At 35.9% G+C, this 21112-nt stretch overlaps 2 protein-coding genes across 5 annotated transcripts in view; one reads left to right on the top strand and one right to left on the bottom strand.

The window, feature by feature from the left end:
- Window positions 1-21112, bottom strand: part of LOC124353249 (protein slit) — a 697541-nt gene that overhangs the window by 602509 nt on the left and 73920 nt on the right. The gene's annotated exons all lie outside the window — the stretch shown is intronic.
- LOC124355499 (repetitive proline-rich cell wall protein-like) lies at window positions 2011-2496 on the top strand. The gene has a single exon (XM_046806662.1). The coding sequence runs from the start codon at window positions 2011-2013 to the stop codon at window positions 2494-2496; it is 486 nt and encodes a 161-aa protein (XP_046662618.1).

Here is a 21112-nt window from a genome sequence, read left to right as displayed (position 1 = left end):
ACGGGCTGGGCTGCACGCCCCGACAGAAGAATGTACAGGTCCGAGCGCGAAGACTGAGCGTGAAGTGAAGCAGAACAATGCAATCATCGGTGATAACGAGCAGCGAAACCACTCGCATTGTGACATTCTCGAGAGTGAAGAGAACCGAAGCCACGAACGGGCTGGGCTGCACGCCCCAACAGAAGAATGTACAGGTCCGAGCGCGAAGACTGAGCGTGAAGTGAAGCAGAACAATGCAATCATCGGTGATAACGAGCAGCGAAACCACTCGCATTGTGACATTCTCGAGAGTGAAGAGAACCGAAGCCACGAACGGGCTGGGCTGCACGCCCCGACAGACGAATGTAAAGGTCCGAGCGCGAAGACTGAGCGTGAAGTGAAGCAGAACAATGCAATCATCGGTGATAACGAGCAGCGAAACCACTCGCATTGTGACATTCTCGAGAGTGAAGAGAAACGAAGCCACGAACGGGCTGGGCTGCATGCCCCGACAGAAGAATGTACAGGTCCGAGCGCGAAGACTGAGCGTGAAGTGAAGCAGAGCAATGCAATCATCGGTGATAACGAGCAGCGAAACCACTCGCATTGTGACATTCTCGAGAGTGAAGAGAACCGAAGCCACGAACGGGCTGGGCTGCACGCCCCGACAGAAGAATGTACAGGTCCGAGCCGGTGAATGTATCGAGGAGGCCCCGGGTACGCATCTATAATGTGTTACTCTATGTTTATTCAGGGTTCATTACCCCCCTCTACCCTCCCCCCGTCACCTGTAGCCTGACCAAAGGTCACATGGCTGTGCCTACCTTTGCTGCAAACTCTGGTCTAAAGTCGACCATCCATCGATTTGCATCTGAATGAAAGCCGATATCGGTCTACAGAGTGGATATTCAAATTGGTCAAAGTTTCTGTGGGGTTTCCCTACGTACCGTAGTCCATTTACAAGTATCTGTATACAAGACAACAAATTTACATACGATGAATAAACTTGAGTTTTGTCATCCAGAAAATATCCTCATTAGGACAAAATTAAATTAAATTCTGAAAAGAGGTCCAACACAAATTAAATCAAATTTATTAGTAAATAAGTAAATTACCATTAGGTAATAATTGAATGTTAAACTCTTTTCACAAAATCATAAATTTAAATTTTTAGTTTTTTAGTCAAGCAAATCCTATTACGTTGCAATTAAAATCATGTTCTAACTTCTTCAAATGTTTTTGTTAGTTCTTCATATAGTTTCCCTCCTGGATAAGTTTTCCTCCTAGATATTCCTGTACAGAACAACAAATTTGTTACGGTTATTATGTCATATTGTAATTAAGGTCTTATGTATCGTGCTAATTTAATCTCTCACACTCACACAATTAAATTTGTTTCGGACAAATATTTTACGTTATGTGCAGACAACGCGTTTGATCTAAAAAAAAAACTAACTTATTGTTTCTTTTTTAATAACAAAAACCCCAGTGCTTTTGATGCCATTAGCAATGACGTCTACTTTTGTTTGTAACGTAAGATAAGTATCTAATAAATCATCTCGACTAGGAACTTTAAATTTAATTCACAAAGGCACTTGGGAGAGTAGGCGATAAGAAAGTTTTTGACAGAGACATTTTTACAAGCCACAAAAAGACGGAAGGAACCTGAAGCGGGAAGATGAGTATCTCAGGAGCAACTATATCACTCCAGCTCTGTGCCGCCTTTATACGGGAACCTTAGTTTCAACTTGTAGCCTTCTCAACTTTTTACTGCTCTGTTTTAGGACTCGAGAACGTTGTAAATCTTGTCAAAATACTTGTATTACGTTTATTACCTGAAGCAAGGCGACAGACGAAACAGTTTAAAAATATATAAAATATTTCAGATTTAGACAAAATGCGGGACCATGTGGGTGCGTTTGAGAATTTGTATGAGATGCCACCTACTTACTCGTCTAACACTATCCAACACTATCAAATGTATGAGATGCCACCTACTTACTCGTCTAACATATCAAATATTTGTATGAGATGCCACCTACTTACTCGTCTAACACTATCAAATATTTGTATGAGATGCCACCTACTTACTCGTCTAACACTATCAAATATTTGTATGAGATGCCACCTACTTACTCGTCTAACACTATCAAATATTTGTATGAGATGCCACCTACTTACTCGTCTAACACTATCAAATATTTGTATGAGATGCCACCTACTTACTCGTCTAACACTATCAAATATTTGTATGAGATGCCACCTACTTACTCGTCTAACACTATCAAATATTTGTATGAGATGCCACCTACTTACTCGTCTAACACTATCAAATATTTGTATGAGATGCCACCTACTTACTCGTCTAACACTATCAAATATTTGTATGAGATGCCACCTACTTACTCGTCTAACACTATCAAATATTTGTATGAGATGCCACCTACTTACTCGTCTAACACTATCAAATATTTGTATGAGATGCCACCTACTTACTCGTCTAACACTATCAAATGATACTAAAAGATAAAAAGGGTTACATTCACTTATTCAACTACTCGTATAAGAAAATCAAAGGTTATAGTATGCAATAGATTATTTATTTTTTCGATAAATTGTTTTCAAATTATTTTATTTTTTTATTGTACTTTTCATATAAATAAATCGTTGGGGTCCACTGACAGACGTGAACATATTTCTTATTTTAACTGATTAGCACTTGCAATGTGGAAAATTATAGTTTTTGAGGTATTATGACGAAACCAGGAAGACTTCATTTTTAGATAAAATCGCTCATTATTTTTCTTCAAGCATTCCTTTCTTTTAGAACAGAGTAATAACTTGAAATGTATGTATTGTGAATTATATTGCTGCAACATAGTAGTAGGCTACATCATCTTCTTTATGCTACAACTTATTAAAACTTTAGTTAAAAAACCAGCTTTTAATCTTGAAATTCGTTGTAAAACTTAGATTTTGAGCACACAGTATTTTTGTTCAAAAAGCGAACAATCGTAACTTCCGTACTGATAGACTGAGAGACCGAGATACAGTCACATCAAGAAGGGCCCGACTGTATTCGGAAGCACTAAGTCGCGAACTGTGACAAAAGTTCAGCTCCCAGAACCAGGAAGGAACCCGAGAGAAAGAATGACATCTCTCGAGCTGTTATCAAAGAGAGACTATATCACTCGAGTGGGGCGAGGGGCGGCGCTGTGGCGGAAACGCGACCATAAATCTTCGCTTTGCTCTCGGACTCGGGAAACATTTAAATATTAAGTTTCCGAGTGCGTGCCACTCTATCCGAGCTAATTCCGGAACACGTTTTTACTCTTTAAGGATCAACGCCGCCGGTAGCCAGGCGCTAATAAACACGCGAAATGATTTGACCGCGTTTAGTGCCGGAGACCACGCGAACTGAGCTGCCCCCGTGCACGCAGCGTCACCTGGCGGGGACACTTCGCATTCCACGCGCTAATTACTCGTACACTACTTCCACCGATCGCTCCTTCATCGTCCCAGGTATTACTGTATAATTATAGTCTCTCTCAGATAACTATAAGAGAATATGCGGCGGGGGATGAATGCAGGCGAGTTCTATTACAAACTTACTCATATAAATACAAATGTACACAGTGGTTAGAATATAAATAGACTTTAAACAAATACAACTTTAAAATTTAATACAAGAATTAATTACAACATTGTAAACGAAAAAGATGAATTTTTCAATATGTTAATATTTCGGTAACAATAAAAAAGAGTTCAGTTATTTAGCTCAAATATTATTATCATTTTAAAAACAATTGTTGCATTTATTTTCCTTTAGCTGCATTAAATCAGTAAGATTGTAATAACATTTACGACTATTGCACACGGCTGTTAAAAGTATTCTTATTACTTCATTAAAAACTTTTATAATCTGAGCTTAACGTAAACCAAGCTGAGCGCACATTACACTGCCACTTCCATCACAAACGTATGCAAGCTTTTCTGCAAGAGGAATGTTGTACTTTAATGACGTTGTAACTTACAAATAAGCTACGCGAGAAACACGTTACAAATGTAGGCTTTCACCATATATATATGTGTGTGTGTGTGTGTGTGTGTGTGTGTGTGTGTGTGTGTGTGTGTGTGTGTGTGTGTGTGTGTGTGTGTGTGTGTGTGTGTGTGTGTGTGTGTGTGTGTGTGTGTGTGTGTGTGTGTGTGTGTGTGTGTGTGTGTGTGTGTGTGTGTGTGTGTGTGGTGTGTGTGTGTGTGTGTGTGTGTGTGTGTGTGTGTGTGTGTGTGTGTGTGTGTGTGTGTGTGTGTGTGTGTGTGTGTGTGTGTGTGTGTGTGTGTGTGTGTGTGTGTGTGTGTGTGTGTGTGTGTGTGTGTGTGTGTGTGTGTGTGTGTGTGTGTGTGTGTGTGTGTGTATATCAAACGGGACCAAAGAGACTCTATATTTGATTGAATAGAGTGATCATAAGGTGTTTACATTTTTTGAGGTTTTTGTTCCAAACACTTCAATTTCAAAATATCAAATCTAGTACTAGGAATCGTGTAATATGCCAAACAAACAAAATATGTCAGAACATGTCAAACTTTTTCAAATCGTCCAGTAAAGTATTTTCTACGGTGTGGTGACAGGATGTCCAACATAATAGACGGTATTGACGGACAGAAAATACAACTGTGTGTGCGAGAGAGACAGCGATAAGGATGACAACAAATCAAACGTACCAGAGTCAATCTCCGGTGCCGAATCACGTGATACAAACACGGCAGATAGACAGACTGACAGGTAGGCGCCGCTCTCGCCGAGTTGTTTTTTCACAATTTGACAAGAGGTTATTACTCGGAATTTGTATTTTTATTGCGTTTTTCGATTTACAGTACATGTAAATAGTGACATCTGATTTACTTTAGACGTCGATCTAAGTATTGTGATCTCTGCTCTGTCTACTTACTTATTTGTCCACTTTCGGCATTTACTTGCTTAAAGCGAGTTAGTACAATTTTACCGAGTCGTGTACATACACGAGAACGATATTAAAGTTCGATGTACTGATTTCATTTTTACATTTGAAAACCATCTAAAGTATGTCAACAATTTGGACAACTAAACATTACGTTTCCTTTAATGTTTTTATATAAATACAGTACAATAAACCACGGAACGAAAACAATACCATTACATTATACTGTGTACGAGTATGCTGGACGTTACAAGGAAAGCAGCCTCAAGACAAACTATTGGACATTGTATATTACTTCAAACCAATTTGATTACATGCATTGTAGAATCAGCCTTTTTCAGAATCAGATGATAGAAATGTTATCTAAACATGCAATAATTAGAGTTTATTAACTTAACGTTTCTATCAGGAGTCATAAAATCTATGAGACACAGCGTTCGTTGATAAAATTTAGTTACAATTTATAAGAATTGCTAAACGAAATTTTATATTTTGCTAGCAGCCTGAGGTTTTATTTCACCTACAGGTATGATCTGGCTTACGGAGATGCAGTAGACATGTTTGCAGAATTTACGCAGGTGAATGCTGCTACATCAAGTTCACAACACAATTTATTGGTGATGGCGATTAAGAAGAAAATTTTTGAATAAAAAAACACTTTTTGGATAAATAATGCCAAAAAGTTACAAACGATATTCCTTTTGGCAATTGGTTGTTGTGTTTTGCTGTACCCGAGTTACTAAAAATGGCAGAAAGGCTATTGGATGGGTATCTAACTTATTGATTTATATAATTATTTGGTTTGCTGATAAATGTCAAAAACGTAAAAATACAAAACATGATAAAAGTGTGATCACAATTAACAACAGCAGTTTGAAAATTCGTCGATGTTATTTTCGCACCCACTGAACCCTGAACCAGACATTTAAGTTCCAAGATTTTTCCCCTCATAATTTTGCATAGGAATAGAGTGAAAAATATAGAATCAAACCTCCACCCTATTGCCCTTTCATATAACTGTTCCACCCTTCTTAGAAACCCGGGAAAGCATTGGTGGTGGTGTTGCAAGAAATCAACCTTTCCTGGTATTCCATTTCCGAGGGAAATACTCCTAAATTATTTGTTAGTCTGAGAATGTGAGACAATAGTTATCAGCTGTGCGGTGACAAGTATTGTGTCTGAGACAATGCTTTCATGCACTTGTCACACATCTCATTGTCACAGGTGTCACGTCCGCCCCCGCCACAACGAGCTGTGATCTGTGACAGCCATCACAACAGTCAAGCACTCTGTCACTCGAGGATTTCCGAATTGGCACAATCACAATAATATTCTATTCAAATCTTACATTATCGTTACTTATTAGATCATTTAACGTGCTTTGTAAAAATAAAAACTATCATTTTGTATCCACTGAAGTGTAAACCACTTGTTCACTACCAGGTGTCAATGAGCGAGAAAATGACAAAGCGAAGGAACGTCGCCTGGATGTGCTTGATAAACGAGGTGAGACGGTGACACGATATGGACTGGAAAATATTCACAATGGGAAAGTACGGGAAGTTTAATGTATCGGAAATAAGATTGAGGTTTGCCTCGAGCAGAAGTTCAGGAATCTTGACGGGGATCACAATTTTTCTTCTTACGTGATCTAGTTCAACTGTGATATTTGTCATTTGGTATATGTCTTATAGCCTAAGTGTCGCAAACAGGTTGTAATATGAAACCCGTGTTTCTCTGTCGACTCCACGAGTAAAATATTTGGTATTATGTCTTATAGCCTAAGTGTCGCAAACAGGTTGTAATATGAAACCCGTGTTTCTCTGTCGACTCCACGAGTAAAATATTTGGTATATGTCTTATAGCCTAAGTGTCGCAAACAGGTTGTAATATGAAACCCGTGTTTCTCTGTCGACTCCACGAGTAAAATATTTGGTATATGTCTTATAGCCTAAGTGTCGCAAACAGGTTGTAATATGAAACCCGTGTTTCTCTGTCGACTCCACGAGTAAAATACCGTCAAACTACAAAAATACCCCACCGAAATCTCCAAACTATCTTAAATCAATCTATCTTTGATCTATGTTAAAACATAACGTTTCAAACCTATTTGTTGATGATTTACTGACCATCTACGAAAAACGTTCTCCTCAAGGCGAAAACCCGTTTATTTACAAATTGTATTAATGAAACTATGTTTGATTTTAGCCTTAGTAATATTGATACAAAACTTCCTGACAGTTATTGTTACATAAAACAATTACAGTATAAGGTAGAAAAAGTAAATTGAGGTTAAAATTATTTGTAAGAAAGTTTCTCTTTGTAAAATTAACTATAAATACGATTGCACTAAAATAGTCATAAGCATTTCTAACATGCATAAAACAGTCAACATATAATATACGTTTTCACACTAATACCAGATCAAATAGTAATAATTATACTATGTCAATAGCCAACTGTGAATGGTAACTGTTAAACTGTTAAAACTCTTCATCCCCTAGCGTGTATCACATGGACGGATATGTGACAGAAGATAACTAATGAGTACCTGCTATTGTTGTGGACTTGTGACGTTATACTATGTCAATAGCCAATTTCCGACAAGTGAATGGTAACTGTTAAACTGTAAAACTCTTCATCCCCTAGCGTGTATCACATGGACGGATATGTGACAGAAGATAACTAATGAGTACCTGCTATTGTTGTGGACTTGTGACGTCATACTATGATTGATATCTCCTCCATAGAACATGACAGCGGTAATTTGTTACGGTTTACAGTGTGATGGTCTTCCATTGTTCTAATTAAATGTATACAACTTTGACTTTTGCCGGCTTAATGGTAAACTTTTAATAAATAATAATTAACATTGGTTAGGCGACAGTACATCACTCAGTCCGATACATGTTTTACTGCTAAGTGTATGTGATTAGATTACGTACAGGTATACATAACAAACTATATACCCATCCATATGTTAATGTTCCATCTCGCACAACGCAATCTGTCATATAACTGGCCGTACAGGTATTATTAAATTATTAGAGGTTAATTGTAATAGAGGTTAAGTTTGTATCCCATAGCACATTACGCGATATACAACCAGGTTCCTATCTGACTTATCCTCTACATGAGCTTACGGCTTCTAGAGCTAGTGCTTAAACAAACAGCGTGCTTGACAATGTTGCTTTGGAGATTGTAAATATACAGGGTGTCCCATAACAGGTGACTAATACTTCAGACAAAAAACAAACAAACAAAATATCAAATGACAATTTGTCCGAAAATGTCTTGATTTCCATTGTCTCTTTGCATGTGTTTTATAGAAAATATACTTACTGTAACTGTGTAAGCTACATCACTGTTGTGTAGTGCATATATTGTAAGTATAATAATTGTGTGACGAGAAAAGCGTATGCCACATTCGTTATCAAAATTTCGATAGCTTTCAAATTTAAGTACCAAATTTCACAGAAACATTCAGCAAGATACATTACCCATGTGCCAAGTGATACTAAGTAAGATATACGATGTAGAGATCCCATGACAGTCGCAACTCACCATAACCAACCATTTATACTACTTGGCAACACAAAGTTAAAATTTCAACAGTCTATGTACACTATCAAATGGAGTTATTGTAAGTTAATTACAAACGTGTTCGTGTATAACAATTGTAGATCAGAAACTTCGCTAGTTCCCAGGAATCTTACTATACTTTAAAACGGTAATATTTATTAGGTAACTGTATCAGACGTGAGGCTCTGGGGCGGAAGATATTCGGTAAAGGAGAGCTTCCTGTTAAATGTGCCGGAAGTAAGGGGTTTGTGATTTACATACCCAGGCCAAGGGTTTACTGGAACTCGCTAGGCATCATTGGACTTCTTCTACGGCCTTGCAAATTGTCAACCACTTTTACGTGCGTGGTAGTTACATCCTACGCTATCGGTCGTCTCTTGTTGAGTTTTACTTGTAGGCTACAGATAATAGGATTCATGGATTTGCCATAGTTGTAGTTTACAAAAACTGAAAAATGGAGAGATAAGGGCAATTCAGACTACACAATATCATCTGCTATGCAAGTATCATGTTTCAGTTGTGCGCCAGTACAGTGTAGAGGAATGTATATCTTTGATCTAGTAAAGTTTCGGGTATATGTTTGCCTATCGTAGAGTTTTTCATTTGCAAGTACGATGTTGTGATGCTCATGCAGTATGTGCCCCATGTTTTAGACATTGAGACCTGAACAAGATAACAGATACTGGTCTTACTAGTTAGTATTTCAGGTATTGTAAAGTTGGTAACTTACTAGTTAGTATTTCAGGTATTGTAAAGATGGTAACTTACTAGTTAGTATTTCAGGTATTGTAAAGATGGTAACTTACTAGTTAGTATTTCAGGTATTGTAAAGATGGTAACTTACTAGTTAGTATTTCAGGTATTGTAAAGATGGTAACTTACTAGTTAGTATTTCAGGTATTGTAAAGATGGTAACTTACTAGTTAGTATTTCAGGTATTGTAAAGATGGTAACTTACTAGTTAGTATTTCAGGTATTGTAAAGATGGTAACTTACTAGTTAGTATTTCAGGTATTGTAAAGATGGTAACTTACTAGTTAGTATTTCAGGTATTGTAAAGATGGTAACTTACTAGTTAGTATTTCAGGTATTGTAAAGATGGTAACTTACTAGTTAGTATTTCAGGTATTGTAAAGATGGTAACTTACTAGTTAGTATTTCAGGTATTGTAAAGATGGTAACTTACTAGTTAGTATTTCAGGTATTGTAAAGATGGTAACTTACTAGTTAGTCTTTCAGGTATTGTAAGTGTCAGAAATCCTGTCACCCATTTAAAATATGCATCTTTATTGCAATGAAACCTATTTTTGTATGCGAAAGCTTTAAATATTAATTATTAACTATCGATTAAGCTAGAACAATTTTAGCATTCACGACAATATTCTATAGATTAATAAAACATGTATAGTTATGATAGCCTTTCGTGGTCTCTATCAAACAAAATGAGACGGTACGTGGCCAGGTCACACTCCTGTATGTGACTGTATCACATAACACGTCACGTACACCTTCGTCAGCGATACGTGATATTTACTGTCTGCTTTGCTGCGTTACGTCATTTCATTAGTAGCGGTCAATTTCTTCCCCTTTTTTAAGCGTTAATTTGGTATACATCAACAAATCATATCGTGAAAATCGAGAAAGTTTGAATCCAAACAGAGTGAAGTACCAATTACAATAGATACCTACGACGAATTTGAATAACGTGATTATTTAGGTAAAAACAAGGCATCCAAAAAAATCAGACCTATTACAGAACCGCGGGCACTGCAATTTAAACTGTTTATGAGTGAGAGGAAAAATCGCATTAGTACATAATAAAAAATACAGAGAGGAATAAAAACAAAACCAGGGAGGAAAGTTTAAGCGTAAGATTTTAGACACGAGCTGTGCCACACAACGCTATACACAGACAAACATTTATACACAAGTTACAAAGTGGAAACAAATATATGTATATATGCAACATATGTATATTCATATTTATTTGACATTTTTGTACCAGTGTATTGTTTTATAATTAAAATTAACACTTCTGTGTGTTGAATAACTAGCAATATTATATCGTGAATAATGTATATATGTATTTCAATGCACATGAGATATTTCACAAAATCGTATCTTCAAAATTTGGTAGTGTGTTGGTTTCAATTTAAACATTGATATCGTAATGTACTATGTAAATAATGAAAAAATCAATTTCACAGCCGTTATTAAATGTTCACCTAAAATTCACCTAATAAAACACATTACAGGCTATTTAAGCAAATGTCGTGTACAATGCACAGTATTGTATTATTTGATATATAGGTGGAATGAAAAAAATCTTTAATCTTTAATATTAAAACAGATAATATTATCTAATTTTTAACATGAAACAACCAAATTACATAAATAAAGAACATTTACTTTTTTTTCTTTATGTCTTTCTAGCGCTTAAAATTTTAATGTAACCAATTGCTACATATTGGACTAAATAAATAAGGTATTTTCATAATAGTAAAGGGCAGGTTGTATTAATTTACTCCATCAAGGATTACTAGGCCATAATATATGTACCAATGTAGGCTCCAAACTGTGACATTGGTGCATAAGGTTTTGGTAACTGGTGAACCCTCTTACCTGAGACGGAAAACTAGTGGCGCGAGCGACTTTAAGAGAACGGCACACTCGACAGGACGACAAGCTGCAACTGCCGCGTGTGCGGTTGGAGGCTACAAAAAGGTCCTTCTCGTACTTTGGACCCCAGGAGTACAATGCCTTACCACCAGTTATAAAGACTTTGTCTGTTTAAAACATTCAAAAAGGAAGTTCAAACTGTATAGGTTCCTTAATGATGTATTGTTGTTTAAGTATGAATTTTCTATGTAAATTACCAGCACGCAATATTTGGGTGTCACAGTTTTAAAATACGAATTGTACTGTTATGATTAGTTTGACGTGAGTCGATTTGTAAAACAGATTGTAAACTGAAATCCGCTCAAGAATAAAGGCCTTATTTATTTATTTTTATTTATTTATTTATATAATAAATTATTTAGCACACAAAAATGCCAAACTACACCAGAACCCGACTGACCTGCGATGATAATCTGGGGCAGCAGTGAAGCCGCTACTAAACCTAAACTTTAAATACCTGGATTACTGGACCATTTCATTACAAGCCAATAGGTACAATATTCCGATAGTTTGTGGAAGATACTGTACGAAGTTAAAAAGTAAACAGACTTATAAGAAACTACCACAACTAAAGCGTAGTGATACTGGGAAGGCGAATATAGAGATAAGTAAGTTTTACCGCTACTATAAATACTGGTAGGGGCTGCGTCCTTTGTAATGCTATCAAAGCTTACGCTATTTTTACCGACAGGTGTATATGGATGAGAAAGTGACGAGATGGAGAAGCCTGTCTGGAGCTGTTGATAAACTGTATGTGTCGGAGAGATGGACTGGAAAATATTCACAAAAGGATAGCGTGAAAGTTAAATGTACTGGAAAGTATTTGAGAGTCTGCACTTATCGAGGAACTACATAAAATAATCTTGAAAATGTCAAAAATATCTTGAAAACAAGATTAAATTGTGAGTGGGTGGCAGACCTACCTTGACCTGTATTCTTAAATCCAGTATTGAATAATTAGTATTTGTTTTCTTAAATACACGCTGGTATAGTGTGTTTGTTTGTGGAGAGTCCGAACTATGGAAGTCTCAATGCTTGGGTATGTTTTGTTTAATCACCTAAATTGTAGTTATATATGTTGGTTAGATATCTATCTGAGGAGAAGATCAAATTTCAAATCATGGAAAGTAACGTTACTGATATAGCTATACAACATGTTAGCACAAATGAACACTCGCAGAGTATCACAGACACGGTCCGTGTGAAGCACGTATTACAGAGACGTAGATGTATGTATGTGGGGAGGTAATTAATGTGAGTGTCTGACTGTCTAGCGATGTGCTATATATATATATTGCTGTTCAACTTGTTAGCACAAATGAACACTCGCAGAGTATCACAGACACGGTCCGTGTGAAGCACGTATTACAGAGACGTAGATGTATGTATGTGGGGAGGTAATTAATGTGAGTGTCTGACTGTCTAGCGATGTGCTATATATATATATTGCTGTTCAACTTGTTAGCACAAATGAACACTCGCAGAGTATCACAGACACGGTCCGTGTGAAGCACGTATTACAGAGACGTAGATGTATGTATGTGGGGAGGTAATTAATGTGAGTGTCTGACTGTCTAGCGATGTGCTATATATATATATATATATATATATATTGCTGTTCAACTTGTTAGTACAAATGAACACTCGCAGAGTATCACAGACACGGTCCGTGTGAAGCACGTATTACAGAGACGTAGATGTATGTATGTGGGGAGGTAATTAATGTGAGTGTCTGACTGTCTAGCGATGTGCTATATATATATATATATATATATATATATATATATATATATATATATATATATATATATATATTGCTGTTCAACTTGTTAGTACAAATGAACACTCGCAGAGTATCACAGTACACGGTCCGTGTGAAGCACGTATTACAGAGACGTAGATGTATGTATGTGGGGAGGTAATTAATGTGAGTGTCTGACTGTCTCCTATTGTCCTACACTAGACATGATTGATATCTGCTCAGTTGTGACATGCGATATATATATACATATTGCTGTTCAACTTGTTAGCACAAATGAACACTCGCAGAGTATCACAGACACGGTCCGTGTGAAGCACGTATTACAGAGACGTAGATGTATGTATGTGGGGAGGTAATTAATGTGAGTGTTTGACTGTCTCCTATTGTCCTACACTAGACATGATTGATATCTGCTCAGTTGTGACATGCGATGTGCTATATACATATTGCTGTTCAACTTGTTAGCACAAATGAACACTCGCAGAGTATCACAGACACGGTCCGTGTGAAGCACGTATTACAGAGACGTAGATGTATGTATGTGGGGAGGTAATTAATGTGAGTGTCTGACTGTCTCCTATTGTCCTACACTAGACATGATTGATATCTGCTCAGTTGTGACATGCGATGTGCTATATACATATTGCTGTTCAACTTGTTATCACAAATGAACACTCGCAGAGAATCACAGACACGGTCCGTGTGAAGCACGTATTACAGAGACGTAGATGTATGTATGTGGGGAGGTAATTAATGTGAGTGTTTGACTGTCTCCTATTGTCCTACACCAGTCATGATTGATGTCTACTCTGACATAAAACAGTTGTGGCATCCGATGTGTTATTGTGAATCTCCATTATTGTAATTAGATTAATTTAGACTCCTTACAAAACCCATTGTTCGAAATCAAAATAACAATTATCTTATAATCATGACATTTGAATCATAATTGACCTTTGTTCTTTTATTCCTAATTACCACCATTGTACAAAAATGGTAAATCTAGAAGATTACAATTTTAAAAAGTGAATCAATCTAAACTTTTTAATTTTGTGTATGGTCAGTATTACCTCAATTTTATTGATCAACGGTTTTGATCCAAAATGGAAAAGACTTTATGTGTAATGCTAATATATGCCGATGTACTTGAATGAAACCCCTGTGAACAACTCGCTTTCCTATACATTGCCATAGAATGGAGGATAACCGATCTAGATTGTGAGGAGAAAACGTAAGGCGAAAGTAGTACTTTTCTGTCAATCATAATGATAGCATGTGGCGCTATGGAACATTATTGAACCGAAAAGGAAAACCCAAATCAGGAAAAGAGTTGGATGGGAAAAGGATTGTTTACCGAATTTAAGCAATTTTTAGGATTTCTATTGTAAGAATCGACAGTCAACATGGAGGGCTACGTTAAAGAAGATGGGTTCTCTCAAACAATAGAGACGTCTAATACTTTATTACAATGCAATCACCTGTCATTACTACTTACTACATTACTACTGTACTTACAAGAGGAAGCCGAATGTATTCGAAACGCTTTAAGTGCTGTTTAAGCGATATTATTGCATTGTTATTTTGTTACAGGCTACATTATCTTGGGACAATTGTGACTGTCCAATAGTCGAGTCAATGGATTTCTATGTTTTTACACAATGAGTTAATTCTGTATTTAGAGGATTGTTAAATACAGTAGTATACTAATATTTATGTGCTCTAGGTAAATATTTATTTATTTTTCCTTTGTTAATACATTAGTATCGTAGGCTTTATTATAATAAAATAAATCTTAAATAGCACTGTACTCGCTAAAAATATAATTAGTAAACTGACTTTCATAGCTGCGATCGTAGGATGTTAGATTATGCATTTATAACTTAATAAACAAAAGTCATACTGTACGTTTTTTAACATATAATCTACAGGAGCTCCTTCCATACAGTAACAAAAACCAGGCATGAGTGTACCACTCCCATCACATTTACATGTGCCATATAAAATATAAATGCACAAACCTGATGAAGACGAAAGCAAATAGAATACCGCAGGATAACAGACAGTAAATGTCACGCGTCGGCTGACGGAGAGATACGTGACGTGCTATGTGATACAGTCACGTACACGGCTGTGACGTGGTCACGTATCTCTTCATTCTGTCCCATAGAGGCCGAGAGTGACCGATTGTAACTCCTAAGTGAATGAGAATTCTTGGAGTTTAGTTCTTATTTGGTTGCTGGAGTATAATCATTGTAAAGTCGATCTTCGTTTTACGTTTAGGCTGTTAAGATTGCAACACGTGGCACATTTTTAACAACCCATTTCAATGTTTTCAGTGGTAGATTAAAAAAGAAACCTTTTAATCGTACATTTTTTCCTATTTTTTTCTTAATAATTAATATAATAATCCGTACAGATTTCTTCCTAACAAACCGTTTTTAGTTATCCTTACAAAAATCGTATATCGAGACTCTGAAATTAAAAAAAACCATAACGTTGTTTGATTTACTTTTAATAGGCTGCAATTCAAAATCCGTTAGAGATAAAAATTAAGAAACTCTAAATGTTTAGCCTATTTCCCCGTCATGCAACATGATTACATGATTAAACACATTTCTAAAGTTCATAGTTATCATAGGACTACGCAACAAGACCTGCAAGAATAAACATGTTCATCTGTTTATAATACGTATATTTTATTTCAATCAAACTGTATACAACAAGAAAAATTACATCGACATAAATTACCCAACTATACAATACGAAACTGATATAAGCAATTCAAAATGTGATTTTAATGTGAAGTAAACCTGCATTTAATTTTAGCGCTGGTTCGTCCGCAATTTTAAAAGTTGAATATTGAATAAGGTATTAATATCAGTTTACAACATTAATTTCTTTTTATGGTTTTTCGTCTTAAGCATTGAAAGATGGCCCTTTTCGAAATGTATCAATGTTCATTGTTATCAAGGAAGTTACTGTTTTAGTTCTTTCACTGCCAAGTCCATCAGTTTACCATTAAAACTGGCTATAAAATGAAGTTAGACCATTGACAGGGAAGGGGTTAATATCGTGTACTACAGATACAGATGAGATCTTGTCATACGGCTCACTGTCACGTGGCCAAGTAAAGACAACAGAGTAACAATGGAACTATGGATCTAACGGTCGATAAGTCAGCTATTGTAGTGGGTTAATATCGTGTACTACAGATACAGATGAGATCTTGTCATACGGCTCACTGTCACGTGGTCAAGTAAAGACAACAGAGTAACAATGGAACTATGGATCTAACGGTCGATAAGTCAGCTATTGTAGTGGGTTAATATCGTGTACTACAGATACAGATGAGATCTTGTCATACGGCTCACTGTCACGTGGTCAAGTAAAGACAACAGAGTAACAATGGAACTATGGATCTAACGGTCGATAAGTTAGCTATTGTACTATTCCAATGTTACAACGGCACGGCTGCCTTCACTAAAACCACATAGAAAGAAAGGTTTACTGTAGCAGCCATGGCCATGTCGTCATATATAAGCAATCATTAAGGTTTAGGTAAGCTTAAATGATTTAAAGCAACAAATTTCAAATTCAAAACAATAGCTATAAAAAGTTTAACTTTAACTGTGATTTAAAGATCATCCAAATGTATCTATAAACTTTAAATTTATTCGTAGACAGTGTCCACCTACTATGATATAGCAAGATGAGCTTCCAATGTTAAAACGGCACGGCTGCCTTCACTAAAACCATATAGAAAGAAAGGTTTACTGTAACAGCCATGGCTGCATGTCGTCATACATAAGCAATCATTAAGGTTTAGGTAAGCTTAAATGGTTTAATGCAACAAATTTCAAATTCAAAACAATAGCTATAAAAAGTTTAACTTTAACTGAGATTTAAAAATCATCCAAATGTATCTATAAACTTTAAATTTATTCGTAGACAGTGTCCACCTACTATGATATCATACACATAGTTATATCATTAATGGTTTGTATGTTATTACTGTCTGATAAATTACTTGAAATGTATAATTTCAAATGGATGACAGTAATACAGACAGCTCTAAACAATTAATTGTAATATGCTGGAAGCTTCCACAAAATAAAAACGCAATTGTACTCAGAGGTAAAATGCTACACTATTACAAATGGATGACAGTAATACAGACAGCACTAAACAGTTGTAATATGCTGGAAGCTTCCACAAAATAAAAACGCAATTGTACTCAGAGGTAAAATGCTACACTATTACAAATGGATGACAGTAATACAGACAGCACTAAACAATTGTAATATGCTGGCAGCTTCCACAAAATAAAAACGCAATTGTACTCAGAGGTAAAATGCTACACTATTACAAATGGATGACAGTAATACAGACAGCACTAAACAGTTGTAATATGCTGGAAGCTTCCACAAAATAAAAACGCAATTGTACTCAGAGGTAAAATGCTACACTATTACAAATGGATGACAGTAATACAGACAGCACTAAACAGTTGTAATATGCTGGAAGCTTCCACAAAATAAAAACGCAATTGTACTCAGAGGTAAAATGCTACACTATTACAAATGGATGACAGTAATACAGACAGCACTAAACAGTTGTAATATGCTGGAAGCTTCCACAAAATAAAAACGCAATTGTACTCAGAGGTAAAATGCTACACTATTACAAATGGATGACAGTAATACAGACAGCACTAAACAATTGTAATATGCTGGCAGCTTCCACAAAATAAAAACGCAATTGTACTCAGAGGTAAAATGCTACACTATTACAAATGGATGACAGTAATACAGACAGCACTAAAGAATTGTAATATGCTGGCAGCTTCCACAAAATAAAAACGCAATTGTACTCAGAGGTAAAATGCTACACTATTACAAATGGATGACAGTAATACAGACAGCACTAAACAGTTGTAATATGCTGGAAGCTTCCACAAAATAAAAACGCAATTGTACTCAGAGGTAAAATGCTACACCATTACAAATGGATGACAGTAATACAGACAGCACTAAACAGTTGTAATATGCTGGAAGCTTCCACAAAATAAAAACGCAATTGTACTCAGAGGTAAAATGCTACACCATTACAAATGGATGACAGTAATACAGACAGCACTAAACAGTTGTAATATGCTGGAAGCTTCCACAAAATAAAAACGCAATTGTACTCAGAGGTAAAATGCTACACCATTACAAATGGATGACAGTAATACAGACAGCACTAAACAGTTGTAATATGCTGGAAGCTTCCACAAAATAAAAACGCAATTGTACTCAGAGGTAAAATGCTACACTATTACAAATGGATGACAGTAATACAGACAGCACTAAACAGTTGTAATATGCTGGAAGCTTCCACAAAATAAAAACGCAATTGTACTCAGAGGTAAAATGCTACACTATTACAAATGGATGACAGTAATACAGACAGCACTAAACAATTGTAATATGCTGGCAGCTTCCACAAAATAAAAACGCAATTGTACTCAGAGGTAAAATGCTACACTATTACAAATGGATGACAGTAATACAGACAGCACTAAAGAATTGTAATATGCTGGCAGCTTCCACAAAATAAAAACGCAATTGTACTCAGAGGTAAAATGCTACACTATTACAAATGGATGACAGTAATACAGACAGCACTAAACAATTGTAATATGCTGGCAGCTTCCACAAAATAAAAACGCAATTGTACTCAGAGGTAAAATGCTACACTATTACAAATGGATGACAGTAATACAGACAGCACTAAACAGTTGTAATATGCTGGCAGCTTCCACAAAATAAAAACGCAATTGTACTCAGAGGTAAAATGCTACACTATTACAAATGGATGACAGTAATACAGACAGCACTAAAGAATTGTAATATGCTGGCAGCTTCCACAAAATAAAAACGCAATTGTACTCAGAGGTAAAATGCTACACTATTACAAATGGATGACAGTAATACAGACAGCACTAAACAATTGTAATATGCTGGCAGCTTCCACAAAATAAAAACGCAATTGTACTCAGAGGTAAAATGCTACACTATTACAAATGGATGACAGTAATACAGACAGCACTAAACAGTTGTAATATGCTGGAAGCTTCCACAAAATAAAAACGCAATTGTACTCAGAGGTAAAATGCTACACTATTACAAATGGATGACAGTAATACAGACAGCACTAAACAGTTGTAATATGCTGGAAGCTTCCACAAAATAAAAACGCAATTGTACTCAGAGGTAAAATGCTACACCATTACAAATGAATGAGACAAAAACCGTGATAATTTAAGAGGAAAATATATCTGCGTTTGTAATTTACAGCTGTACAAAGTATATAACGAAGTCCGAAGGTCACCATTAATCTAAGGACTTCCGGACATCTAATGTTCTAGTAGCCATTTATGTCTTTACCACTGGAATACTGCCAGCATGTTACAACCCACGCACTAAGTACAACATGGACTTTATTGTCTTTATTGCAGAATTACAGCCAGCCGTGCAGCAAAGTACCAGATACCTGCAGTTCAGTCTTTGCCGAAAAGAATTAACATACTCCATAACTAACCCAGTTGTTAAATTTAATTTCCGGATTCTTGCTAATAGCACTTCACAATAATTCTACGGATGTACGACAGTTTTATTGTAACTGTGAAATACAATACTAATACTTTAAGTATTAAGTAAGTATTAAGTATTAATAAATAGTTTTTTAACTAATTTTTACCTAGACTTAGACCTTACGAACACAACCGAATCAGGAGAAGGGAGTTTGAACTAAAAAAAGTATTTTTCTACAGCTCATCTAAATCGAGGCTGTCTATAGGCCATCTGAGCTTGGCAAATAGGAGTGGCATATATTAGAGAAGTGCGTACATGATTTTGTTGACAATTGTGACAATTATTTTACTAAAACCCAACAGTTTTCAATCTTTCTTTTTTAACTATAAATACACCATGACATCTACAAACCGTTCTAATTCCATGAAACATTTTTGAAATTAGACTAAAACAACATTCTTCAGCACTTTTTGATGACATCTATTGAAAAGAAGAATGAAATCATAACAGTCATTTTCACCAGAAATGTATTAATGCAAATACTTATATTTAAGAACCTTGCTGACCCTATTATTCATAAAGAGCCTGTCAGAAATTTAAAAACCAAACCAATATCCATTGCAAGTTGAAGACAGGATCCGAATGGAAACTACATTTAACTTGTGAGCAAACATGTCTATGACCCATGTCGTATCTTAATCAATCCAATCTACAAGACAGACAATAGGAAACATCTCTGATTTGCGAGAAGATATCGTGCCATATGTTTCTCCGGATGCAACATTGCGCTACAGAAGTAGCTCTGTAGAAGGTCCAGTCGACCAACAAATGACGGCTTCTTCCAGGTTCGAGTTAAAACTCTTTCTTGGCTTCTGAATGTAAATAACAAACCCCTTACTTCCGGCACATTTAACAGGAAGCTCTCCTTTACCGAATATCTTCCGCCCCAGAGCCTCACGTCTGATACAGTTACCTAATAAATATTACTCCCTTCAAATGCAAGGTTATGACAGTCTTTATCTTTTACCCTCTAAATCTGCTTACCTCTTTCACTTGTATACATAAGGTTACATAAGGAGTACAGTCTGTACCTATATGTTTATTCTGGTAATGTACTTTGCCCGACTATAAATCTCATTTTCCAAACTAAATGCTATTTTGGTTGCTGTCCCATAAAAAATCAACCGTCTTGTAACTAAATCCCTAAGACTCATATCCGTTCAATTTATACATTATAACATTTTAACACCGACTAATGAACAAAAAACTAAAGCATATCTTATTGAAACGCTTAATTATAGTGATAACATTAACTACACAATTATAAAAGTATATAACAATGTTATATAGACGATACAGCTGTTATCTATAATGAATCTTCAACTTATAAAAGCATATTATTATTCCACACACTTCCTTACACTCTGGTGAATTGTTACATGTAAACTTCACTGCGAAGAACACTTGATTATACATACGAATAATTTGTATAATCAAGGGTACATAACAGGCATTGACCGCACCCTAGACCACTGGCCTGCCACTCTCTGGATATAAATACGAATAATTTGTATAAT

The sequence above is a fragment of the Homalodisca vitripennis genome, chromosome 1 (genome assembly GCF_021130785.1).
Source record: "Homalodisca vitripennis isolate AUS2020 chromosome 1, UT_GWSS_2.1, whole genome shotgun sequence".
Taxonomy (NCBI): Eukaryota; Metazoa; Arthropoda; class Insecta; order Hemiptera; family Cicadellidae; genus Homalodisca; species Homalodisca vitripennis.
The sequence above is the reverse complement of the archived record's forward strand: the minus strand, read 5'-3'. Positions and strand labels throughout refer to the sequence as shown.

Excerpts from the sequence above, each read along its gene's own strand:
- LOC124355499 (XM_046806662.1), top strand. The coding sequence starts at position 2,011 with ATGCCACCTACTTACTCGTCTAACACTATCAAATATTTGTATGAGATG.